This window comes from Hippoglossus stenolepis, chromosome 12 (genome assembly GCF_022539355.2).
Source record: "Hippoglossus stenolepis isolate QCI-W04-F060 chromosome 12, HSTE1.2, whole genome shotgun sequence".
NCBI lineage: Eukaryota > Metazoa > Chordata > Actinopteri > Pleuronectiformes > Pleuronectidae > Hippoglossus > Hippoglossus stenolepis.
Window position 1 is genome coordinate 7553818 of NC_061494.1, and position 27397 is coordinate 7581214.

Below are 27397 nucleotides of genomic sequence, written 5' to 3' on the forward strand. Positions count from 1 at the left end.
GACGCACACCTCGCACGCTGTTATTTCCTTTGCAATTTAGGGTCATTCGTCGTCATTAGCACACGATGACGTATCTTACCTTGTCATCGGGCAGCGGGGAGCGTTCCCTCCTGGCAGTGTGGAGCTGTGAGGGAGACAGAAGTTTAGTACTCTGTAAAAACTTGTTCAGAAATATCACACAATCTGTAAAGACTACCGTGTGTTCATTTATCTCTCTAGGGAGAGGAAAATCACACGTCAGGGCAAACAGATGATCATTTGAAGAGTGTTTCTCTTTATGCACAGTTCTGTGTGTGCATGAAGTGCATGCAGGAAAGAAAGCATGCGGCCTGTGTGTTTACCTCTCCCACACTCTCTCGTCTCTCCTCTCTCTCATCCAGGGAGGTGGTGTACATAGGTTCATAGGTAATAAGATCAGGACGCTCAATGTCATAAATGGCTTTGACTTTTGGAATAGCAGCTAGGTCTCTGTAATCAAGGATCTCATTGTCTACTTTTGCCTAAGGAGACAAATAAAGACATGTACAGACACACACACAAACAAACACAAGAGTAAAGGGAGATTACTACAGTGATACAGTGCTATCATTGAACAAGGTGCAACTGTTATAACAATAAGGATGAGGTTATTTCTGGAGAGACAGAGCAGCTAAGCGTAGCTCTGTGTCATATCTTACATAGATCGTGTGACCCGGTGAGCCAGGTATGCTTGAACCAGGTCTGGAACAAATACTCTCAGATGACGACCTCGTAGGCTGTAAGAGAAAGAAAACACAAGTGGCTATTAGTCAAATGGCGTCTGTCTGTCTGTCAGGCCGTCGGCCTCCCAGGATCCGCGGCCCCCTGCCATCTGCACATCACCCTGAGATGTTATCACCCAAAACACATTTCATTACACCGTTTGGCCTTAATACGACATGAGCGATGAGAGGGAACTATATTTATGTTTCATGAATTGCGTGAAGTACCGTTGAAACACCAACATGTCATCTCATGATTGGGTCATTCATTTGCAAATTTGCAAAGTGAATGAGACTGTAGTGCTGTGATTGAATGCTCTAAAGAACCCCATGCCTGCTAATGGGAGATGAACAGTTTGGATGGCAGCAGCAGAACTGAATGTGGAGTAATTAAATTAGATTTTCCCCAAATGGTTTAAATGGGCATTTTAGAAAAAGGCAAATTAGTCGAGTCTGCTCCTTCAAATGTGTCTTTGCTTCATGCACCTCTGATATGAGCACATGTGTTAAAAGACAAGACTGAATGGCTCCGTATGACACCCAGAGAAGGGCACTGCAGGCTGCCTCCAGCAGATGGCAGCATACAGTGCATCGTGTCATATGTACAGTATATGGTGAAGAAACACAGGATGATGCCATCTCATAGCCAATAGCGAATACAGTACCTGCCTTTCTGTTTTTTGGAGGAATAAGAGGGACGGAGGCAATAGCTGTGAAGGAAGGGAGAGGGGGGGTACACAGGACATCACACAGGGGTTGTGCCGATTTAGCCTGACTCACAGTTCACATACGTACATCAAAGCCAACATGTCCACATGTAAATATGCACATGAACAAGTATTTAACACACACACACACACATGCAATGGCACACACTCACACAATACCACCTGAATAGTCAAATGCCACAGTGGGATAAGGTTTAGCAGTACAGGAGGAGTGGTGCACAATCCCTTGTTATATATTCTGAATGTTTCTCTTTTCGGGTAAATCACCGTCATGAGACATGAGCAGAAAGGGGCTTTCAGTCAGGACAAAGTCAAGGACAATGGAGTCAGGGACAGACAAATTCCTACCCGCTCCCTGTGTCTCTCCTCTGTTCTGGTCGTGTTCTTGCAGCCAGGATGCCAAACGGTGGATCCTGAGGAGGAGGAGGACAGACAATATTTAGAACAACAAATACACATGGAAATAAAGAATATTCACAAGAGTGAAATGTTTAATGTATTTCCACATATGACGAAATGTGATTCACTCATTCTGTGACACACTGTCAGCACTAGGTTTGCTGAAAATGCAACAATCTGGTCATAGACATTGATCAGATTGGGAATCATACTCACAATCAGAAACAACACTGTTCTTATGCTCTAACGTACCCACAGACTGTAGCGGCCAATAAAAATTAGTGAAATCACACATTTGGGACTATTACACCATCAGTGCTTAAAATAAAATTAATATCTATTAGAGCCAGACAGATATATTAGTTGACCTATAAAATCGGCCTATATGAGCCTTTACACCGTGTTTTTGTTGGCCAAAATAAAAACTTTAATTTTACACAATAAACAATACAGAAAAGATCTGCATTTATGTTTATATAGGCCACGTAAAAGAATTCAAGGTCTATATATTTGATTGTGTTTTCTTTTCATTTATAGTTAATATGATGTATAAAACTATATCATACAATATAGTATAATAACATTTATGGTAAAATGGTAAAATATTAAGTATCAGGTATATTTCTTTGTCATTAAGGGTTTGAAAAAAAATTTTATATCAGCAGACATATCATTATCTCCTAATATCTCTATCGGCTTCAGCCCTAAATAATCGATTTCTGTAGTGCTCTAATATCTATTATATCAATTTCCATTTTTATGGATCTTAAGATTGCTTGTCGTAAGGATAAGTTTTATATCATTGACTTTCTGCCTATTGCCTAACCTGACCCTCATTTTGCTCCAAACTACTTTATTTGACCATTTAAAAGAAATGAGTGTTGGCATAAAAATGCTGAAGATTCCACATAGTGTCCAAGGGAGGGGTCACTGAGTGGTGTGAGTAGGATATGAATCATATGCTATGGTCTTTGCAGTGGCCAAATCTTAATCGAAAACCTAATGGATTTCTCTCTGAAACCATCAAGAAAACATCTCACGAGGGAAGATCTTTTGGAGGAATGGTGTTAGTGGAAGTTCAGAAACTTTAAGGAGGATTAACTTAACGCTGCTCTGTCAGCTTGTCATGACAGCACTCGACAAAAACTATTTTTTTCACTGCGTTTTACTTGAATCGACAACTTGGATTAAATTAAAGATTAATTCTTTAATTTTAATTGCCCATCTACATATATTTACTTGTTGCTTGGTGTACTATTGTACCAATAACACAAAAATACCACATCTAATCCCTTTGTCAATGGATTTCATACTCCTGAGCTTTACTTAACCTCTGGACGAGCTTCAGTTTCAGCTCAATCGTGCAGTATCTGGTTTTCCTGTGACAGTATGGACACAGGCTGGTTAGCTCACCTTGCAGGTACATCTCCTCTCCCTCTGTGAACATCTGGTTGCACCTGCTGCATCTCGCACAACTGGGGTGGTAGTGCTTGTCTCCTGCCTGGAAGACACAAAGCAGACTTGACATCGTAGAAAAATGGCGATCAGTGACGTCTGCAGTCGAGTGAGCAAGGCAGAGCTGCAACTTCCAGAAAATAAACCCAGTGCTCCACCTGCTCTCAGCTCTCTCATCTTTCCTCTGCAACACCAAAACTCTGCTGGTGCAATGATGTGTTTCATCAGATCCTGTGTTCTGGTAACGGCTCTCTGTTCCTTCAACTTTAAAAGTGAACTCAAGACCAAGTTTTTTAGTCTGGCTTTCAATTTGTTTATTTCCATATATCTATATTTTAACCTGTTTTACTATTTGGTATATCTTTTTAAATTCACCTCCTTTATTATATTCAGTTTACCTTCCTTTTTATACAATATATTTATCATCTATTCTCTCTGAGGATTTTATAATTTTGCAATTTTTTATACATCTTCCTTTTTTTTATTAGTGCTCTATTAAGCCTTTACTGTGTGTGTGTGTGTGTGTGTGTGTGTGTGTGTGTGTGTGTGTGTGTGTGTGTGTGTGTGTGTGTGTGTGTGTGTGTGTGTGTCTGGAAATAGTTCATGAGTTCAGTAGTTCATAAATGAGGATCCATGAGGATATACTGTATAAGATCCTTTAATGTATTCCAGTTAATTAATCTTACTGTACACAAACTGGTAGGACAGTGCTTATTGAGTACGACCACCATGACATCGGCCAGTTTGACACAGTCAACCTGCTTTCAGGCATCTGAGTGTTCCTCTTTATGATAACCTGCATAATGCAATCCAGTAAAACGATCTAACGGCAACAGAGGCTCAATTCCCACTGATGTGCCAATTTGCATGTAGAGTGCTCCATTATAAACGCCTGTGTGACTTTGACCGGGGGATGATAGATACCCAAATGAAACTTTGCCTGCTCTATAACAACAGACAAGTGGCCTCTGAGAGATACAGAGCCAGAAACTAATATTTGCATTTGACCTTTTACTGTATTAAAAAAATAAATAAATACATCTACAGAATGGCTATAGCGAGCACTTCACAACCCCTCCTAACCAATACTCCTTTCACGCACGCTGTAAAACTGGATTCCTCTCTCAGGGATAATAAATGGTACTTCTGCTATATGTGTAGTATGCCATTAAATGCACTCTCTATTTCTCTCGGCCTTCAATAATTACCCCTGCATTAATGAGCCATTCACATCGCACTCCCAGGGGAAGCAGACAGTATGTAAACCTACCGATGGCTCCATAGTATTTGACATGGGTCTTGGGTCTGTGATTAGACTATCAGACAGGCCGCTCGGGCTTTGGCCCCACTGATCCATTGGCAGCAGTTCAGCGGTGAGTTGCCGAGGCCTCTGCCTATTGTCATAAAGGCCTGCCTTAGTGCTGGATTACTGTAAGCCAGGCTGGCTGGCGAGCAGTGACATTTTCATACCACTAAATGACACATAACTCAGTGTCTGATTGGATCACCGTCCGCAGAACAGACAGGCCAGCGCTTGTTCAAGACTCGAGTGAAGCGAGACAGAGCGAAGGGCCGAACTGTTGGAGACGTTTACATAAACTCAGCCCAGACAACTTTCATAACCTTCAACAAGAGTTTCGTAACAGCGGCACGAAACACAGTGTGTTAATGAATAATGATCACTTCACATCCCATTAGGTGTTTTATGTAATATTCATATAATCTGTGGCAAAGCCTGCTTGTTTGAGTGTGTGCATGCATGTTTATTTAGGCAGCGTTGGCGAGTCCTATAAAAAATCTGCTTTGAATTAATCTTTTAGTTGAATACAGTCATGTCAAGAGTCTATTTGGCTCAGTGCTGAAGAGATTACCCCAGAGATTATCAAACTGCGTTTCACAATTTCCCTCCAATGCAACATCCTCTGTCTGTACAGAAAGCAGAATGTTGATGGTACAACTGTCAAAAATGTTTTATATTTCTATGCACAATATTAAAATCCACATGATAAAAACTAAAAATGATTTAGGTATTTCTAATAAATTTATATTCTGTAATTATATTTCTAAAATAAACAATTCAGATTGTTTGTGCCCATAGAATTCTTACTTACCTTCAGGCAGCATTCATTTGAAATCCAGGACAGGTGCAATATTAATAGTGTGTTTTATAAATTCCACATCAGATATGCAGCTGCACAGAGTCACATCTGTCGGCAATACGCAGCCAATCAGACGGTGACAGTTCATACATGCTATGTGTGAGATATCTGTGTCTCACCTCCAGCACTTTCCCTGTGATGAACTGATGACACGCCTCACACTGAACTCCAAAATGGATCTGGTAATCCTTCTCACAGTAGGGGGCGCCATCCCTGGGTGACGAGAGACAAATTTAAAACCAGCGGGACTTGACAATGAAATATCACAGTATAGTGAGCCTTATAATGCAAACCTGAATTTGACCAAGTAGACTCTAATAATGATGCAAGTGAGGTACTTACTTGCTGATGTACTCCCCGGTAAGCACTTTGCTGCAGGCCTTACACTTAAAGCAGCCCAGATGCCACTGTCTGTCCAGCGCTAGGAGGGCCTGTCCGTTCTTAATGTCTCGACCACATCCTGCACAATCTGTAAAGCAAAAGTGCTGTCGCTTAAAAACACATAAATGCCCAGCGACTGAATCAATCCTCACTTCAGTGTGTAGAATTTAGTGAAATCTAAGGGTGAAGTTTCCTGTTCCAGCTGAACACCCCTCATCTCACCCTCCCCGTCCAAACATGAAAGAGAACCTGTGGTAGCCTTCAGTTGTCATAGAAACTCAAAAGGTGTTTTGTTTGTCTATAGAGAGGACCCACTCCCATTGTAAATATAAAAGTATTTAAATATAAAGGGCCCATTCTAGGGTAAAGCAAACAATTGGTACAATTAAGGTGATTACACACTACTGATTATTTAATATTCAATTTCTGCCAATAGATCCCTTTCACCTAAATCGTACACACTGGACCTTTAAATGTTCTTGTCATGTAAAAATAAGACTTTAATCGGGCTTACAATTACAAATATAGGTGGAAATTACAGTATGCCTGATGTGAGAAAATGTTGTCAGTTCTGACCCAAGACACTAGATGGTGATAGAGGGCAACCAGCGATGTTATGACAGCTGCCTCTTGCTATCCTCCACATCTCTTTTAGCAAAGGCTCTAAAAGCTCCATCCATAGCCAAGTATGTTCCCGCGGCTCTAAAAGTATAAGAGGCCGGTTTCTGAACGAATAATCTTCTTGTCATTTCTCCTTTAATGAAGAGCATGAAAGCAACGAAGAGCCCACCGCAACCACAGGGGACAATAACTGTGTGAGGCATAACGAGGCTGCGATGATGACGTGAGGAGAATCGGCATGCCTTATTTATAGGTGACCTTGTCTAAAAGCTCTTCAAAAGCCAACAGAGAGACCAGTGGGGCTGGGACAGAGAGAGGGGTAGACAGCAGGAGAGAGTGAATTAAAGAACAGGAAGAGGAAGAGAGGGAGAATGAGAGGAGAGGAAATGCACGGCCATGCATTATTTAGCAAGGCCTGTCTTGGTGTTATTCATAAAGGAACGTTGGCCGGCCGAACGCGGGGATGCGTTCACGGAGAAGAGGAGAACGAAGGTGGAGGAACTCCCAACGGAAACTCCTCCAGCATTCATGTCTTCAAGCTATCTGGGTTACAGGGGAGCTCCTCACAAACAATGTTCTGCTCCTGTAGCGAGGCACTGTCAAGTGGTACCAGCTACAGACAAGTAGACTTTCTTAACCTGATTCACAGCTTACAGGCTGCTGGGCACAGGAGGAAATACTGTAGCTATACAATGTTTTAGTTTAAAGCTCCTACCAGAACTTCCAAAGCTCACTATAGCACTTTGTGTCTTGTTTGTTAAAGCTGTACAAAACCAAAAGGTGTGAAGTTTTTTTGAGACACACAGACATGAGAGTGATGCTAATCTTCCCAGCTATCTCTTGTAGAGAAGCAAATCAAATTTAAAAGTATTCCCTCACAGGTTAAAGGTTGAAAAAGTAAATACTGGGTAAATGTTTTAATACTGGGTACATGTTTTAAACTCGAGAAAAATCTAATCTTTTTTATAGTTTATACACATTTCCTCAACATTCAGCCAGACATATTTGGTACCTTTGGACACTTCACAAAAAGATTGATAAAGCTTAATGGTTTTGAACAACTTGTTTCAACTTGACAGCTCCTCAAAAGTGAAGCCAAAGCATCTTGATTGCCGCCTGGTGGCTTCCTGCATTATAGGTGAGCCTGTCTTCTCCATTTTAGTGGAAGGGACATGGACCAAAATAAAATGTCCAAGTACACGTCATGTAAAATTAAAAACTAAATAAATAAACTAGTTATTTGATCCAATGAAAACGGGCTGAATCATCATGATTGACAGCTGAGACGGACTCACGATTGGTCAAGCGTGTGTATCAGCAGGACCTCACTAATGTGTCTCCATCATCTGATTGCTACGGCTCAGACTCCTCAAACTGCACAAGATGGCAGTGATTGTGTCTGAGATATTTCGGCTTCATTTCTGGATAGTCGAAGGAAGTAAAGATGCGGCGTCCATCTTTATATACAGAGTATGGTAAATATAGCATGAGTACTGACTGGCCCACCAACAGGCCACTGAGGGGTACACAACTTTTAAACAGTTTTTCATGTTTTGAACATTTCTGTTTGTGCTCAGTTGAATTTATACTTTTAATTGTTTGAGCAAGACTACAAATCCTATCAGATTATATTTGTATAGCCCAAGTTCAAATCACAGTTTGTCTCATGGGGCTTTACCCATCAAGAGTAAGGAAAAACTACAGAAAAAACCCTATTAGCATTACAAATGTGGAACTGACATCAAATGCCTAAAAGCTCAAATTTCTATGCTTTAGTTATTTTTGTAAAACATTTCAGATTTCTTCAATTAACATTCACCGAGAATCCTACTGAAAACTTACGTGCAGAATCCAAAATCGCATCAAGTGAATGTAAATGCCTTCATGTGCATCATCCTGTGAGCATGTGTGTGTATTAGGAAACTCAATCTGCCACTTACTGCTGGAGCCAAGGATGTCCTTTGGTCCTGGAGACATGGGCTCGACACAGTACTGACACAGACAGTCCTTCCCATTAAAGGTCACCCTGTCCCCAGCAGGGAATGGTCGCCTGCAAGCAGGATGACATCAACAACCGGTCAACAAGACATGAGCTTTGGCCCTGTGGTAAGTGTAAGAGAGTGTTAAGCTGTGGCTTGCAGGTTGTCTGATCTGGCTGATGGTGACAGGGCCCAATGATGTGAATGTGTGTCAACACTGTCTGCCTGAGGGAAACATACAGTGAGATGACGCACAGCATGGTACTGTACAGTCTACTGGAATTCCCACTGTCTTTGACCTACAGCTGGTTCCTTTCTGATCAAACGTTTATAATTACTGTGTTGAAAAGACGTACAACAAATGCAAGAAAGTAAAATGTAAATAGCTCTGGAGTAAAGAATTAATTTAATCATTTTAGTCAGTATGAATAGAAATAATGGTAAACAATATAAAAATTTCGGTCAAATATATTTATATATACACATTTAAATGAGGAAGACTGAGATACCTTCATGCCGACCTTCAAATGCTCCTATTACTTCATTATTTAGGCCTCGACTACGTCTATTGTGCAATGTAATTATTCACAACAATAAAATCTCTCCGAGTTAATCTGTGATTTATTAGCTGATAAATGTGCCGTGAAGAGATTGGATGTCTTACTTGCAGATGGTGCAGACGAAGCAGGCAGGGTGATAGGTCTTCCCCAGGGCGGTGACCACTTCCCCCTCCACAAAGTCCCCACAGCCATTGCAGCGGGTGCCGTGCATGCGTTGGTAGTCCAGCGTGCACAGATACTCTCCATTCTTCATGAAGAAGCCCCCCTGGGCGAGGTCACAGCCACACACTACACAGGACACACACATTGGCACTCCTCAAGTTCGGTCATTTAGTTCTCTGCCCGTATAACACATAAAGCACCCGACCATCAAGCCACCCAGCTCCTCCACGCATCAGTGGCTGTATTAAGACTTGCTCGTCTGTGTAATTGTGAGCGGCTCACTGAAAGCATGAAATGGATGCTAGCTAAAAAAAATCTGTGGAGAACACATTTTAACAGCTCTGTGTGTTACATTGTGAAGCACAATGTTGAATCCAGTGTTCACAGTCACAAGATGAAAATCTTTCTCCTGCACTGAAAGAGCTTTGCATAGTGAGCTCATGTCAATTAATCAGCACCACTAAAGCAAGGTCTTTTCATTGTCACCGTGGAGGTAGACTGTTCAATGCAGTAACAATTCTACAATTGTCTAGCCCAGGAAATAGCCTTGAACTGTTTTTGAAGATAACTGGCTCTAAATACTCCAACACATAGTCAGTCTCTAACAAACTTCCGTCCATTCAAACACAACCTTGCCATCTCGACAAACATGAAAGCGAGAAATACAAATTAGGGAACAATTGTGTTTGAGAGAGTTTGGGATGTTTTAATGTGTTGGTGGGTTTTGATAGCGATCATATGAAAGATTGACTAAAGTTGAGGAAACAACTGAACATACAGGAGACAGTGGATCAGTGAAATCCATGAGAGACATTCAGGGAGGCTAAAGATTTGTGGGTTTTCACTTTGTGGGTGATCCCATGTGCTTCGACTATCACCTGTCAACAATCTAATGATTTGTGTCTGCTTTTCAGCAATCAATCCTATTTTGATAGGTTGACATCACATGTGTATATTATAAAACAAGATTATAATCTGAAGACAAGGGCGGTTGTGAGGCTTCACTTGGCACAACAGTATTTTGAGCCAAATGCTAATATCAGCAACAACAATGCTTACAGGCTTATGTTTGTTCACCATCAGGTTATTAACATTTGTCAATCAGCAGTTCACACAAATGAAAGCTAAGACTTACACAATGCTCTTATTTTGCATATTTGCTCATAAAACAAAGGTTAAAATCTGATCCTCACTGAGTCATATAAGTTTACAAGCTAACCAAAGCTCTTGCAATTCATCCTAAAGGGAAACATGAATATCCACTACAGTAGTTGGAAAGACATTATACTCAAAACCACAAATCTCAACCTCATGGTGGCACTAGGGTAAAAGCCAGAGGATCAACATGTTCCTCTAGGGACCATGAATGTGTGAACGAAATGTCATGGATATGAATTCGATCTTGCATTCACATGGTCTCAGAAAGATTAGTTCCTGACTGGGAAAAGTCATGTGCGATAGAAGAACTTGGAAAATCAGCTAAAATTTGGATTCATGGGTTGCCGGGTTTCTGACGTCATTATTTATAAACCAATCAAAGAATTTTCATCAGCTCTAAATGTAAACTTTAAATGTGAATTTGTTAAATGTTTCACTTTTGTCACTTGCAAACTGTACGTTCATCATTTTCAAGCTCCTAACACCACACATTTTAGCAAATACAGTTTTGATGATTGACATATATTTTTTATTGGCTATAAATGTCACAACTGATTTTTTTTTTGCTCTTTGTTATTGTGCATTTCAACTTCAAAGTACATGAACACACTGAAGTCAGGACAATGACAATTCAGGAAATGGGACTTTCAGAGGAGCATGTGAATGCACAGTCCTACCAAACAACACATACCAAGACACTCATGCTTCCTCATGATTTGTTTTGTTATATCATGTTCCAGAAACCTCAGTTGCCCCCTCCAACTTTCATTTCATTTCAATTTCCATTTCATCAAATCAGTCATTGCATTAGTAAAAAAGAAAAAAGAAAAATAGAAAACAAGCAATCAACTTTGTGTCCTTTTAAGTCCACCGCCCCGGCGCCCGAGAGTGAGCCTGGGAATTTAATAGCATTTTGGGAACCCCACCGCTAAGAGGGAAAATATTTTGATGTTTGAGATAACTGCACCTAATCATTCTTATGCAATGAGCCACGCTAAATCCTGGGGATGAATGGGAGCGAGTGAGGGAGAGAATCAGATTTAATTGCATTAGGGCTCAGGGATGATGAGATTAGCCTGTAAACTAACAGAGTTGATAGAAAACCTGCAGTGGATTTGGTGGCCTTTGACTGTGATGTCAAGCCACCTTGGCTTTACAACAGATGCATGCCATTACAATAAGTGCATTTTTAGGGTCAGCGAATGAAACTGCAATGAAAGTGAATTTAGTGGAAACTGAAAAGTTTTGCTCTTGTGCATGTTGGAGATAAACCCGTGCAGAAAGAGACTATTTCAGACCTGTCTGCATATCTGTTAATAGCATCTAAGTGTCAATAAGCTCAGTCAACCTGGCATGACCACAACTGACATTAGCGTAATTGTCAGTCCTCTCACAGGTTGGAGACAGTGCTCAAATAAATTTAGAAAGAAGGACTAGGACAGTGTGTCTTACGGCTATTAAAGCTGTACTATGTCTTCTTTGGCAACTGCACACAAACACCCTCACACACACACCAATACACACACAAACGCTTTTATCACAGGCATGTATATCCACTTGTAAAGGACAGAATTAGATTATAATCTCAGCGTATGCTTGTGTTAATCTGGGCCTTTGCTGAACTAAGCTAACTCTATAACAGTGCTCCTGTCAAAGATTAACTACAAGGGCTCCATCGGGGCAGGTTCAGTCTGCAAGAGCGAAACTGTATGGTCAGACGTGGGTGGCTGCATCGCAATCAGGCCAGAAATCCATCGCTAATAGTAACGCTAAGTGCAGAACGATTTGCACTGTAACTCTCCATGGCAGTATGGAGGTCTGATAAGTGACGATGAGTCATGCCAGCATGTATACTCCTCGTTCGCAGAGGACAGAAAGGCGACTGTGGCCTTTAGGTTCTTGTACTGTTCCGATCCATCTGGGTGATTGGGAAGCGTTTTGGGGACTGGAGAACTTTGGTTTCTTTACCTTAAGACACATCAGGGTCCTCGATACCTGCGACCCATAGAGTCATATTTTCAATGACATGGCTGTTGTTTATTAGACAGCATGTACTGAATGAAAGGAAGCAAATCACCAACTAATGTGGCAATATCAAGTTAGCAATGAATTTAAAACTTCACAACTTGGCTGCTGATTTTCACACAGCTCCCATTCTCCTCAGAAAAAATTCATGATCATAATGTTTGAGTGATCAGGTAGGGATTAGGCAGTTGTAGGATTGTTTCATTATTATTCCAACGTACCTTTACAGGTGAAGCACTTGAGGTGGAAGTGCTTGTTCTGCACCCGCAGCACCTCACCCTTGCATGGCTCCCCACACTTGTAGCACTGAATCAGGGGCTTCTCTGTGGAGTGGTGGTTTGTGTCCTGCGCATGAGCCACTGCAAGAGAGGAGACATTACATTACTATAAACCGTGACACTCATGAGTCAGCATAGTTGCTTGAAGTGGTAGTAACATTGTTGTGTTCATCCAAGGACACGTTCTGCTCATAGACCTGAATCTGCAGCATCACACCAAAGATAAAGACTAACTGCTGAGAGCCTGTCAGGGTAAAAAAAAAAGAACATTGAACAGAACAGCACAACTTGGGGTTCACGGCCCAGATAGGCTCTCTGGAGAGCAGCAAGCTAAATATAGTCTGTCTTGATCGGTGGAGGATGGGAGAGTCAAAGTGCTGAGGGAGCAGGACCTGCTAAATGGCACACTGAAAGGTTATTGATGAAATCTATTTCAATATTGAGCTTACTGTGCTTTCATCCTCACAGGAAAATATAATTTAAAGTTATGAGCCATTTACTGCCTATTCCTAGCACATGTTCCCGGTAGTTGATTAACCCATTAAGTCTCTTTTTACCATGTTTAAAAAGTAAGTTTTAGTGTCAAACAAAGCTTGAGAGTAACTTCTCTCAGACGAGCTAAATGCTGAACCCCTACGTGCTACATGCTTCGAGGCATAGACTGTATATTAAGATGGAAAACACATTTCTACTTCCTCCCACTATCCAGGGGAGTAGTCTTGTCTATCTTTGGAGTCTATACTGGGCGGTATCATCAAAAGTAGATGAGATACTGTATTTCAGTAGTTGTCCAACTGACCGGTATTGCTACACCTAACAGTGTAACAAACTACTTTTTCTAGACTTCTCTTTGGGCATAGGACAGTGAGGGTGAAATTGAGAGAGAGAATGGAGAAGACACAGAGCAAAGGGCCGGGTCGTAACAACTCTACTCACGCATACCTCTCAATCAGAGTAAAGATTTAGACATAATTGTTTTAATGTGACGTATGCTCATAGTCACAATGATATAAAACAGAGAAACTATTATTGACTTGCTTTATTATCTCTACAAGCAGTATCCAGTATAAGCATGTCAGTGTAAGAAAAGTTTGGGGCGACCCTGACATAGTTAGACATTAATCCAGCACCACTGTATGGGACGTAAATGCTGCTGCAGTGCCGCACTGCACTCATTTTATCAGCTGTTCAGAAAACCAGCAGATTATTTCACATTCAGGAGCTTTAACTAGCGAGGCGGCCTCCTCCTCACATCCTCTCGTTTCCTCTTTCTGTCTCCTTTTCAAACAAAGACACACAAACATGCACACACACACACACACACACTAAGAATACACATGAAAGGATCTTTGCTCATTCTGCACAGCAATGAGTCATTAGTGTTAAAACGAGGTACCACTGAAGGCATAGAAATAGCATTATGACCAATCACTGGTCTTCCAAAGAGAGTCATCGCTCTGGATTATTGATAACTTGGCCTCGCTTGCATCCCACTTCGACAGTTGCAGTCTGATATTGAGAAATTGTTTAATTGCAATCAAAGCAGATCAAAGAGAGAGCCAAGTCTTTTTTAATGAGACACTTTAAAACTCTTGCATTCATCCTGTAAGGTCCCATGCCAGGCTTTATGGATACCATTCACAGAGTATAATCTGGCTTGAGGAGAAGAATGAGATGGTGAAAACTGTGGAAGAAGAAGACAGGATAGCAAAAGGAAGGCTCAAACGTATTGGGGTGTGATGGGATGGGGGGTTGGAGGTTGGGAGGATCTGTCTCTCTGGTGTCTCTGATGTGATTACACTCAGCAGGAAAATGAGTCATCACTGGGTGAACCAGACGACTGTGACAGTGAGTTTCAGCAGCTCTGTTTGTGACATTGCACCTCCACAGAAAAACACAGGCCATCTGGGTAAAAGCACACTGCAAAGATATCCAACATAACAAGTCGTTTGAAGCCTCGTGCTGGAACATCTTAACAAAAAGGCTTGGCCATTCAACATTTGACTCATTAATTTCTGGATCTTAGGGACATCACCACATATACAACAAAGTTTTTACAGGACAAGAAATGCACAGTCAGATGACCAGACATGTTGCAAATAAATAAACAGTGTAGCCTGATTATTCTAAACTGCTTGATTTAGAGGTGAAACGGAAGGAGAGCGCAGCTGAAATGTCAGAGATGATCCTTTCATGTATGAATGAATGAATGAATGAGGAAGATTAGAGTAGTAACATCAGATTGGTTGTTAAACTTGCAACAAACTGTGAACACAACACATACTGTACAAAGGCACCAATTTATGCTACTGCCAGTGAATGCGCTTAACTTTTGAACCCACACCTGACCCTGCCAGTGCCTCAGTGACCAGATCATTTAGACCTTTCTAATTTTTTGATTGACTTTAATGCTTTTTTTTAATGCTCTTTAGTTTTATTTATTGCATCGTAAACACTTGGGCCTAACTCCAACCAAGCCCCTAAGTAAATCGCTATTTTATCCCAACCTCAAACTTTTGAACCCAGACCTAGCCCTAACCCACAGGCCCAAATAACTCCTAAATATTCAAACTGGATTTGTTTTAAATCACTATTGACGTTACCTCTTTAAGGTAGTAGATTGGATCGTCTAGACTCTAGACGATCCAATCTACTTGAATCTAGAGCGACACTTTGATTGGTGGTTAGGGTTCGGAGAAGGTAACTGAGAGCGAAATAACACGTGGTCCTTCAAGCTGATCCAATCTAGCACCAACCTTAATTGAATTTTGATCAAATCCATGTAAGTTTAGCCCTGGCTCTCTCTGGGTGCTTGAGCCCTGAAGCACCTGAATTGGCGCCTATGCTGACATATTATCACTTTATAAACTTGATTTAGAGAAGCCAACATTTCCGCCTATTCCAGCAAACGTGGAATGACATGAGCAGGAGTTTCTGGTGACTTTTACAATGTCACATTTAGCTGTTCCGGTCTCCTGAGAGACATATATCGTCCTCTGGAGATAAAGATTTTTAAAGATAATATAAGAGAAGCTTTAAAATATATGTTTTCCATTGTTGTGATGCCAACAACCTCTCTTTAAGTTTCTATTCCCAACCCACTATTTTTAACATTTCATAGAGTGCTGTCAGAGAGGGGCACAACCCAGGATGGAAAAGTCAACACTGCAGACGTCATAACAGGTTGTCAGAAATCCAAGACAGATGTTTGAATCCCAGGCATAGAGGTTTAGATGAGAATATATGAGCAGTTTGTTTTTCCAGCTCAAACCTTCCTCATCCACTAATGCACCGGGTTTGCCTCAGCAGTGGCTGCTCAGGCGGGAAAGAGACTGTGGACAAAAAACCAGGAGAGCCACTTCACACAGTGTTTCATATAAACATGAAGAAGCCGACATATAAAGGGCTCTTACGTGATTCAGATTGAAGCATTTATAGGATTAGTTTATACATTAAATCCATTAGTGAGATCTCTTTCAAATTTTCATCAGGCCTCCACACTTACGACTCTGTCTCTACAAAAGCATGACTTATAGCAATCTGACTGCAATAAGTCTGAAGTGAAATAAATCCATTAGTGAGTCTTTGGGGATTCTTGTGACAGAAGCAAAATGGCGCTTGATTTGCTAGAATGTATATATATATTATATAACGCTATAAATAAGTAAGCAGATAAAGCAACCTCAGCACAGAGCAACTTGCTGTGAAATATACAGTGGTACAATTTTTCAGACTGCTGCTCACATTCCTCATTCTGGGCTGGATGTGTTGGCTGTGCTGACAGAGTGATCTGTCCTGCCTCATCACCAGGGAATGAAGTGACTGATATGAGCCTAAACACACAATGAACACACACACACACACACACACACACACACACACACACACACACACACACACACACACACACACACACACACACACACACACACACACACACACACACACACACACACACACACACACACAAAACGTGGCCGCTGAGGGAACAATAACCAGCAGAGCATCCCAAAGCCAGGCGCAAAAGAAAGGGGGCTGCCCTCTCCACCCCTACAACTCCATCTCCACCCCTCCCCACCACCACCACCACCCATTTAAGCTGAGCCCAGAGCGGCATTGGCAGTAATAAAGGCTGCAGATGATACTCTGGAGGGAAGTAAAGAAGGCCCCCTGAGGACAGATTTTGCCGTAACACGTGCCCCGGACTCGCTAGTAAATAACAAGAGGGTGGGGTTATTGACAGAGATTGTGGGATTTGCTGAGGAAGCTTCAGACTTTGTTGCTTTCATTTCCTTCCATGAAGCCACAGGAATGTATGTGACCATATAGTAATAGATAGAGAAAGGGGGAATTCAATTAAACAACACATGAAAGAGGAAAAAAGCTCATGAAATATTCAGTCACTTGCTGCCTTTGTTACTCTAAGATCCACAGACAGTAGAGTTTGCAGTACAGACAAATAGCAGCCCCAAAGGAGTGTGTGTGTGTGTGTGTGTGTGTGTGTGTGTGTGTGTGTGTGTGTGTGTGTGTGTGTGTGTGTGTGTGTGTGTGTGTGTGTGTGTGTGTGTGTGTGTGTGTGTGTGTGTGTGTGTGTGTGCACGTCTGTACAGTATGCTTGAGTGTGTGGCAAAGAGAGACAGAGGGACAGATGAGAAGAGTGGTAAGAGCAGTAACTCCCCCTGGCATCCATGAGTTCCAGATGTGTTAGTATCATCGGCAACAAAGCACACACACTCACTCACGCACACACACACACACACACACACACACACACACACACACACACACACACACACACACTCCCACATCCATCCATCCCATTTTGACTGGAATATCAAAGGGCCCAAATTGTGCCCACCATGAAATCCAAAGTCTGATCTGACGGGAGTGTGTGTGTGTGTTTCTGTGTGTGTGTGTGTTTGGGGGGGAGGGCACTCGGAGCTCTTCATCATCCAGACATAACAAGAAACTCTTAACCCTCCCCTCCATGAATATGTATGGTTGCATTCAGCACCTCCCCGCCCCTGTGCCCCGCCACCAGCGTCCCAGACAAAGCACTTCAAACGCGGGCACAAATTGCAGGGTGGGGGGACTCTATTGGCCTCCACCGTGCCCCCCAACCTTGCCTAACTAATCCTCAGGGACCTGGGTTTGGAATAATGGTCTGCTCTAAATGGAGGCCACGGTGTGGAGTGTTTGTTGTTGGGCACGTACACAGAGTAAATAATGGTAATAATAATGATGATAGACAGAGAAAAAGAGACTGCACAGCCACCCATCTGGAGGAGACAATGGTGGCTTCATGAAGTGCAGGAGCTATTGTGTTTGCAGAAGTGGAGCGGACGAAGGCCTTGGCTCTTAGCCTCTGAATGACTGCCCACTATGGCCCCACACTCCTGTGTCGTATTTCCCGTGATAATCAAACTGATTGATGCCAGACAGGGAGGATGTTTGTTGACTGGCACAATGTACGGCTACAGTCTGTGTTTCTTTCACGTGATTCTCATGTCTCCCCTGTTGTTTTAGCCTGTATATTTTAGGTCAGTGACTGTCTCTCCACCCCGGTCGACCACTTATCTCATCCGTATATTCTGGTATGTGCCAGCTGTACAAACAGTGTGTGTCTATGAGAGTGTGTAGAATTTGATGTGTGTGAAAGGGTTTAGCTCCTCTTTCAGGGGGTAGACACTGGGCGAGCTTCAAAGATGAGGCACCACTGCAGTTAGTCTGCAGCACTCTGCGAGATCACGGGAGGCAGCTACACAGGCACATGACACTGGACTTTCGAGCCAAAAGAAAAAATGCTCATGAGTGTGAGTGCAGAGGGTTCTGGGAGTTGGTGTTTCTTTAGCACAAGGTAGGTGACATACATGCGACGATACAGAGCAGACGAGGTCAGCAGGGCTTGTGATGCAAGTAATCGCACACAAGGTGAGAAGAAAAAAAGTGCATAAGTGAATCAAAGAGTTTACAAATGTACACAAGTGTAAATGAAGGTAAAAAGATCAGACTGTCCTGCACACGCAGCCCCAATAAATTACAAACTATTTCAAGGGTATTCTTGGCTTTGAAAATAGGACAACCGCCTGCGCGCAGGCAAAACGCTAACACTGCAATCGCTTGGTTATAATTCATCATTCTGAGCATACAGTGTAATTCAGTGTTTGGTCAGCTGTGTTCCCTGATGGTACCGAGCCCACCTGGCCTCAGACAGGATGCATGATGAGATCCCTGGTGGATACACGGTGAAATCTTAGTGAGCAAAAGCATTTCCATATATCTTTCTGTTTAGAGGAAAACAATAAACCCCACACTAGCCTCTCGCCGCTGACAATCCCAAGAGCAGGCAAGCGAGGTATATGGCGGGGTAAGGCTGACGGAAAAAACTTTCACAGAGGGATTGTGGGAGACGAACATGTGGCAGCCAGAGGTTACGGGTGTACTGCCAACACGGGAACTTGATGGCAAGGGACTTTTCTTTGTGGCTTGTCGAATCCACATGAAGAGGACGGCTCCAGAGCTGGACGCCGCCTCCAGGCCACAGCAGGCTGTCAGATACATAAAGAAACCTACATGTTCATATTTTAGAGAAAATGTTTTTTTGTGATAGAAATATTTTCAAACAAAACACAAAAATATCACATGCCCACACAGATAACTCTGTCTACACACACACTGGAAAATGAACCCATCAAACCTCCACTGAAACACAGCAGAGATATATCAAGCTGTGACTCTGTAAAGAGAATTAGATTGGAATATATAGCACACTGGTGATGACGTACAGTGATGACGTACAGTATTATCGTGATTAATGTCTTTATGTTCAGGTCCAACCCAGTGAACTAAGTGGAGAGGCGATGCAATACTTTTCCATTACAGCAAATAAAAGTCTCAGGGATATACAGTATATATATATATATATATATATATATATATAGATTCAGTGTGCACACCTCCCATCCACTAGAGAACCACAGAGTTATTACCATTTCTTCCATTTGAAATGATCATAAAAAGATTTTTTTACTATAGAAAATTTAGTCTACGTTGCTTCCTGCTGTGAGTCACCCTGACAATGCTCCACCTCACATACCCCAGTAAATTGCTGGGAATGTTAATATCTCTGTGCCTTGCCTGCCCCCCCCCCCTGATTCCACCTAATTCATCCCACACAGCTGGGTGACCTCAGCGATATAGGTGGAGACAATCATCTATTTCTTCTAACAGGACGCCGCCATCGAGGCCACGGCTGACAACAATGGAGTGTACCTTTTAGATGGTTGCCACGGCAACGGCTGCAGACAGAGCGAGAGAGAGAGCGCGAGAGAGAGAGAGAGAGTGAAAGGGAGACGGAGAGAGTGCAGGTCCACAGCTCTGCGCAGTGTGGATCCATCCCTACACCGGCGCTCCACTCCTCCTCTCTATATGCTACCTTCTATTATTCAGCCTCTGTGCTGTTTGGAGAGCTGGGACTTTACATACATATAGACCAGAATGTTTTACATTTGCTGTCAGGCTCCTGTGCAGTGAGCCAGATGCTTTGTTCAAGCATGCATTTGCATAAAGCCTGACGCTGCCAAATTAAGCAGACTCCAACGCGAGCATCAGCTGCTCGAGAGTGTCGAGAAGGGCGTAGCATCTCCAAGTCTCTGACACACACAGTATATGTTGTGTTGAAGATTCACACTGTGTCATTAGTCCTGCTTCTTCCAAGCGACACACACCCACATGAAGAAAACCACGTCCACATTCCCATCACTGTATATCATATATGATCCCATCTAAAAAGAACCAAACCAGTGACTGAGGATCCAGTCAAACTAAAGTCAGACACGGCAGTGCAAATCCAGCTGCACATCCACACACAGTGAACAACGCTACAGGGAAGACAAATGCCATAAAACCATACTGATCACACACATACACACATGCTCTCTGACCATCGGCTGAAATACCTTTTTCTTTGACCATGACCATTGGAATCCAAGTTAATCTGCACCAGAGAAGGCTCCGAGAATCAATCAGCAGTTGAACACAAGCTGCTAGATCCTGTTTTTAGTCAGGACCCGAACCAGGACACCACAGAGACAGAGGCACACAGAGAAAGAGAGGTGTAGGCGCTGTTATAAGCTCTCCTCCCGAAAACACAGCTCCAGCGTGGGGTTTACCTCCCGACTGCCTGTTTTCCTCCCATCCCTCTCCTCCTCCTGCTGCTGCTGCTCTGCCCACTCCTCCTCCTCCTCCTCCCTCCTCTTCCCCTGCTATAGTCCCTTTCTCAGCCCCTCTGTTGTGTCAGCCGCCTCCTCATTGCAGCAACCAGGTGGCTGCTGCCGCTGCTGCTGATGCTGCTGATGCTGCTGCTGATGCCTCTGCTTGACCAAAAACAGTAACCTCAAATCCTCTTATAGATCCCCTTATATACAGACACTACAGACATACTGCAGGCAAACACACATGTCAGTAACATACCGTACACTGTGGATATATGTTTGTAATCAGTTACATCAGACTTTTTCTTTTAAAGCATCATCTCCTCACAGCACATCAGTTTGACTCCATTGTTCAGTGTGATAATTTTAACTAACACACACGTCAACAAAGACACAGTTTCAGTAGAACTGGGCAGCAGGCGGAAAATCAATTACTTTCACAAGGGCAAGAATCTGCTGGATTAAAAACTATAAAATAAAATAAAGGCATGGAGTAAGAGGCCGACTTATTTTGGAAACTCCAACTCCAACTGGTCTTTCATAACAGCACATTGATGTGGTTACAACACCAAAATTAATAATCAATATAAAAAATGTATCAACCACATTATTTGCAGATTTGAGGGATTTAACAAAAGTATCACTTCGGGTGGAAAACAAAGGTTATCTAATCTTCTCCAATCAACACGGTCGACCTGATCATCCTGCAGTGAAACCAGGCTCACCTCGAGTGACGGCCTAAGTTGCTAATAATCGCGCTGCTTCGAGCATGAGCTTTGCATTAATATCTTTAGTGGATCCTCTGGAATCCAATTACAGAGAGCACGAGAGGGCACGTTCCTGGCTGAGCCCGGCGAACACACCAGCTCTTATATCATAAAACGTTGCTGAGGTGACCTAATGAACGGTTGGCGGTTCTCATCGACTCTGCTTTAGAGAGTTAACTGTACATGGTTTTATCATCTACATGTGGCAATTTTAAGCAAGGCAACCCAATTTGCAAGAAGAGAGGAAACATTTGCAGCATGAAAAATTCATGCAAATCCAGAGGGAAACACATTTTTGTACATAATTTTTTTTTTTGTTGCTTTCAATATTAAGTTTCATGCATGACTCTAACCAAACTAGTTGTGCATATGCTACAACTTATCTACGTATATACATATATTCAATTTATAGAATTATTTATAAACATTTCATTCAAAACTGATTAAGAAGTTCTCCACAGTAAAACATTTTAGTAGTTCCTTATTTGCCTCCTGGAGAATATTGCAGGAAGATCAGCAAAAATCTCATTAGGAATAAAGGGAAAATTTGATCGATTTAAGTGTGCAGAGAGCTCTTCTGTTCCTATTCCTATTCGGCAACAAATAAAATTGACCAAATCACTGTTCGTTGACACTTTGTTGAGCTAAAAAAAAAATACTATTTCAGTAGTAACTGGGTCACAGATATTAGTGACCACACCGTCCCACATCCGTATGTCCCGTGCCGGGGTGGGGGAAGGAACTAGTTTTACATCAGCACCACCTCTGTAATTGCTGATGCAGGGCAGCCCATTATGCATTCAGAAGGCATCCAACCACTGCAGTGTCAACTGTGCCACCTGCTGGATATACCCATCAACATGCATCAGCTTCCACAGGGGCGTTTTTTTGCCTGATGGAGACATGCCAGTGAGGCGAGGGGTAAAAATAGTTTCTCCAGCACTCCACCCTTTTTTTTATTATGAAGGAAGAGGAATATGTAATGAGTTTGTGATGACTGAATATTTCAGTTCCTTTCTCTGTTTTTCCTCTAATGTTGAAGGTCAATCCATCTACTTGAGAAAATCTGAGTTTTACGGTGCTGCTGCTCACTGTGAAATACAAACACAGGGATGGACCTATTATCATCTTGCATCTTTTAATAATCTCAGAAGGAGCTGCTGGACACTTTGCCAAGAGCAATGGCTGAGTAGGAAAGCCTATTATCCATGGATGAAAGGTCTTTTTCTGCATTTGGCTCACCTATGAATGGTGTGGTCTGACTGTCCATTAATAACCTGGTCAGGGGGCTATAGACTACCCAGACATATCAGCGCAGATTAGGCACTTTTATTATTTCATGGACAAGGTGGTAAATGCCATTTAATCTGTATGTTTTAGACTATTGCCTCGGGCAGTGAAGCAAGGCCGACGCTATAATGCAAAAGGTAACATTTACAGTAGACAACAGGTTTGTGTGGATAAACTGCACAGTTATCCCATGGATTAAAATTGGGGGTTGTGGGAGGGTGAATTTGACACACACACACACACACACACACACACACACACACACACACACACACACACACACACACACACACACACACACACACACACACACACACACACACTTCTTAACTACACATCCCATGCACTGGATGATGATTCCCAGATTTTTTCCAAATCCACCAGAGACACACTTATCATGACAGAAAACGCTGATAAACTAGGATGAACTCGTGGTCTCTGGTCTCTGGATAGCAACAAGCACTCCACCAGCTTGCTTCTATTTTAAAATGAGTTAGCATTTTTCACCCCAATGCTACATTAGCATTCCTATTTTGTAGCTGCACCACATATACACAGAAACCCTCAATGGTAAAAAGAAATATGAAATTCTTATCATTTTAACACAAACATAAACATTTTCATATCCGCAGCACACATTTGGGTTTGGGCAGTTTGGGCTGCTCACTTGTTTTCTTGTGAAAAGTTGAATCAAATACTCAGTGACCTCTGGATAACATAACTTGTTAAAGCAAAATCAGTGCCAGTGTTACACAAGCACTCAGCTGGTGAAGAAGTCGGGGGCGGATCAAGGATTCTTCTGAATCAAGGACCATAAATGGGCCAAAATTTACACAGAGGGGCAAATTATATGTCCAACCTCCATGCACAATTCCTGATTCAGTAAGGTGAAGATTGAAGTCATTCCATGTTTACAGTTAGCTCTGTGGCTTTGGGCAAAGTCACACATTGAATATCATTTTAATAAATGTTCCTTGCACAAGCAAATTGTTCTTTAAAGAAGCTTAGAAAATAAAAAAACTTAACAAATTGTCATATTTATTGCTAGCATACTTAAGAAGTGAAAATCCTTTTTGCTGACAGGACCAGGACACATCAGGGGCCAATAAGATTTCAAGAAGTTTAACATCTTTGACAGTATGGAAACAGTGGAGACAACGTTTCAGCTTTATTGGGGCTGAAGTCTCAGTGGTTCAAGAAAAAGTTCAGGGTGAATAAAAGGATGACTGCTGTTTCTTTGAAAGATTTAAAGTTTTGCAAACTCATTCTCGAGCAGATACTGGGTCTCAGTGAAGTCCCATCACTGTCACTGTATGGTTGACTTTCGCTGCCACTGCAGAAATGAAGTGGATGTGATAAAACTTGACCTCTGTGATCTTTGATCGAGGGTCAGTATACAGAGTCAAACCTTGCTTGACAAGTCCAAATCAAACTTTGATTCTATAAAAGACGAAGATGCTGGCGTTATTTGCAGATAACTAAGTGCCAAGCAATGATGATTTTACTACTGTTTCTGGCACGCAGTCAGGGAATACATAATGTCAGAAAATCTCTATTTGTCCTCATGCCCATGTTGTAATCCTGATGTAAGCTACCAAGTCTCTTCGTCATGTACTGTTGCTTGGCAGAATGTAGCAGGTCTGCCCTTGCGTATGGGTTTGCTTTATGTAACTATGGAGGGGACTGTGATTAATTTCCTGAATTTTTTTACATTTGCATAGCTGGGACTTTTTGGGCTTCTTGGAGTTATGGTTGTGTAACTTGTGCACAGGAGATTTCACACATATACACAGAGGTCAGATGTGTAGAGCTGTGAGAAGTGTAATCACTCGCTGTCATCCAATTAAAATGAAGTCATCTCTGAGCAACGACTAATCAACTCACTTTCAGACACCTACACACAAACTGAATGCAGAGCAGAGCAGCCAAACAGCGGCACAGGATGCAATCAACAGAGCCTCGTGATATTAACAGACGACTGCTGAAGAGGGAAAAGTAGAAGATGTGGAAATAATAAATTAAATGCAACTTAATCAAAGGTGTGGTTAAATGTAAATCAAAGCTCTAAAAGCAGATCGATAGCGTATGTTTTCATTTTAATGGCCAATTTGTATTACTCATTGATTCATCACCGCAGCTGACTGAGGTTACAGTTACAAATCACAGTACGGGCTGCAGGGAAAAGTGGGTGAATAGATGTTTCACATAGATTTAGATGCATCTTCTCTCCTGTCCTACCTGTGGCGACATCGTTCAGCCTCTCACTCAGATAATAGTCGTTTGGGTCGAGGTGGGGCAGCTGCTCCATGTACAGTTTGGGAATGAGATACAGGACCTCAGCCACATGCCCATCCTCAATGATGGACATGCGCTTGACCGAGCTCTTGCGCTTCACCTTGACGCGGTCGACATTCTGACTGCGGCTGGAGCTGCACAGTTTTCCCAGGCTGTTGAGATTAGGCAGAGTCGGCATGGTGCCTGGCTCCCCTTCGACTGTCCCACAGAGGAGGATGAAGCACAGCAAGTAGACGTCGGCGAGGATCAGCCTCGGACCTGCTCTATAATCCAGTAGTCTTTGGACATGAAGAGTGAGGGGTGTTCACAGAGGCACAAAGTGGAAACGAAAGAGCCGGAGCTTGGAGGGCAACTTCACAGCAGCTCATCTTTGGATCATGTATCCAATATCCAGAGTGGCCTCCAGTGGAAACTCCAGGATGTCTCCACCTGTCACCTCAGATGTGCAGTGGATGTAAGCGGTGGAGTGCTGATGTGCACCTTGAGGAGGAGACACCAAACAGCAGGCAGCAGGTATGATAAAGTGAGACACATGGAAAGAAGCTTACACTTTTAGTGTCTTCACCACAACCAGCCTGGTGCCTTAAGCAGCTTAGAGCTGACGTCGAGCCTATGATTATCTTCTGGGTGGGGTTAGGTAGCTCTGCATCAAGTTGGCCCAGCGTACGGTGGGATTCTCTAGACCTGATGTGACTCGTGTGCGTCCTCCCCATCACTGCTCTGTTCAGTCTGCACCACATTCAAAGTATGCAACAATAAATGACCAGATCTTTTCTGAGAAAGTATTTAAGATGCATCTAAATTCTTATATGTTCAATAAATGGGGTTTTTAGGGCCCGAGCACCGATGATGTGCTGTACACACATGTATCATGACCGGACAAAAAAAAAAAAGAGTCCCCTGCACCAATTTGATTAACGCAACAGGAAGTCAGCAAATTTGGATTTTGTGGTCATTTTGGCCGTTTTACACGTTGTGTATTTTAACAAACTCCTCCTAGAGCTTTCATCAGATCAACGTCAAATTAGGTGAAAGTCATCTGGACTCTTTGGAGATTAAAACTAACTCAAATTGTGAGTTTTCGTCACACCACGGACTTATGACTTGAATTGTGACATTTCCTCAAACCGTGTAAACATTGAGGTGCGGCGAAGGTTGATCCTTCGCTAAAGGAGACGAAGTTGTCGTAACGCCACTCTGCATTGTCCAATTAGCACCAAAATTATGTCACATGATCAGTGTCCCGGCCTGAACAGCTCCATATGTCAATATTAATTCAGGGTCATAGCGCCATCTACTGATATGTCATGAAACAGGAAGTATTTTTTAACTCCACTGTGCATTGTCCAATAAGCACCAAAACTTTCACCTAAGATCACAGTCCCAGCTTATTCTTCATATCAATCAGTCTATTAAGTATATACTGTTATATTTCGCATTTTTATTTTGTTGATCTAGCTATGGTTAGCTAGCCAGAAAAGAAGCTAGCTAGCTAACTGCTAGTCAGTATTGTACATATTTCTCTTTCTCACTAGTAATGGATTGTAAAATAAGATTACATGCATCAGATGTGCATAAGCAGCTGTGTGAAATGAATGGCAGGTGCTCTGTAGTGAATACATACTAATTGGGTCATTTTTGACCCATGTGTGTAAAAGTGATGTAGAAATACAAAATTTAGGTTTGTTTATAAAGTAAGAAAGAACAAAAGGAAAATAATGATTTGTGGTAATCAAAAACAAGATATTTAATTAATACTTCGAATATATGATAAAATACATTTATTTAAAAAATATAGCAAAGAAACACTCATGCATGAATTAACAAAGGGAATTAATACAGGTAATTTTTGACCCATGTTGTGCATTAGAAGGGTAGTGATACAAAAAATATTTTTATTCAAAATGTCACAGAGGAAAAATTTAAATAAGGATTAATTGGGGAATACCTAAAATACTGAATGATGAAATTCATTCCCTTTTGACCCATGTTGTGTATCAAAGGGTTAAGCTGAAAGAATAACACTTGTTTGTGACCGGTTTCGCCCGGTCCCTGTTCGCCCCCCTCCCCTGTGGCCTCATCAGGTCCCGAGATCGCAAGTGCTCGAGCCCGCACAGTGCTGCTTGCAGCCCTAGTTTGACATGAGATCTAACTTAGATTGAGGTTAGACAGTACAGTCAAGGCAGA

The 27397-nt window shown here is 42.2% G+C and overlaps 1 protein-coding gene across 14 annotated transcripts in view; it reads right to left on the bottom strand.

The window, feature by feature from the left end:
* Positions 1-27397, bottom strand: part of ablim1a (actin binding LIM protein 1a) — a 44320-nt gene that overhangs the window by 11112 nt on the left and 5811 nt on the right. For 4 of the 14 annotated variants that reach the window (XM_035172440.2, XM_035172434.2, XM_035172433.2 and 1 more), the window contains exons 1-12: positions 25154-25736; positions 12589-12726; positions 9127-9310; positions 8424-8533; positions 5824-5950; positions 5601-5694; positions 3281-3368; positions 1817-1881; positions 1406-1450; positions 678-755; positions 342-500; positions 80-124 (exon numbers count right to left, since the gene is read on the bottom strand). In XM_035172440.2, coding sequence (XP_035028331.1) covers positions 80-124; positions 342-500; positions 678-755; positions 1406-1450; positions 1817-1881; positions 3281-3368; positions 5601-5694; positions 5824-5950; positions 8424-8533; positions 9127-9310; positions 12589-12726; positions 25154-25388 — 1368 coding nt within the window. In that variant the 5' untranslated portion in view covers positions 25389-25736. Of the gene's footprint in view, positions 1-79; positions 125-341; positions 501-677; positions 756-1405; positions 1451-1816; positions 1882-3280; positions 3369-5600; positions 5695-5823; positions 5951-8423; positions 8534-9126; positions 9311-12588; positions 12727-20603; positions 20866-25153; positions 25739-27397 lie in introns of those variants that run through there. The other 10 variants (XR_004698020.1, XM_035172442.1, XM_035172439.2 and 7 more) reach the window with 8 other exon arrangements.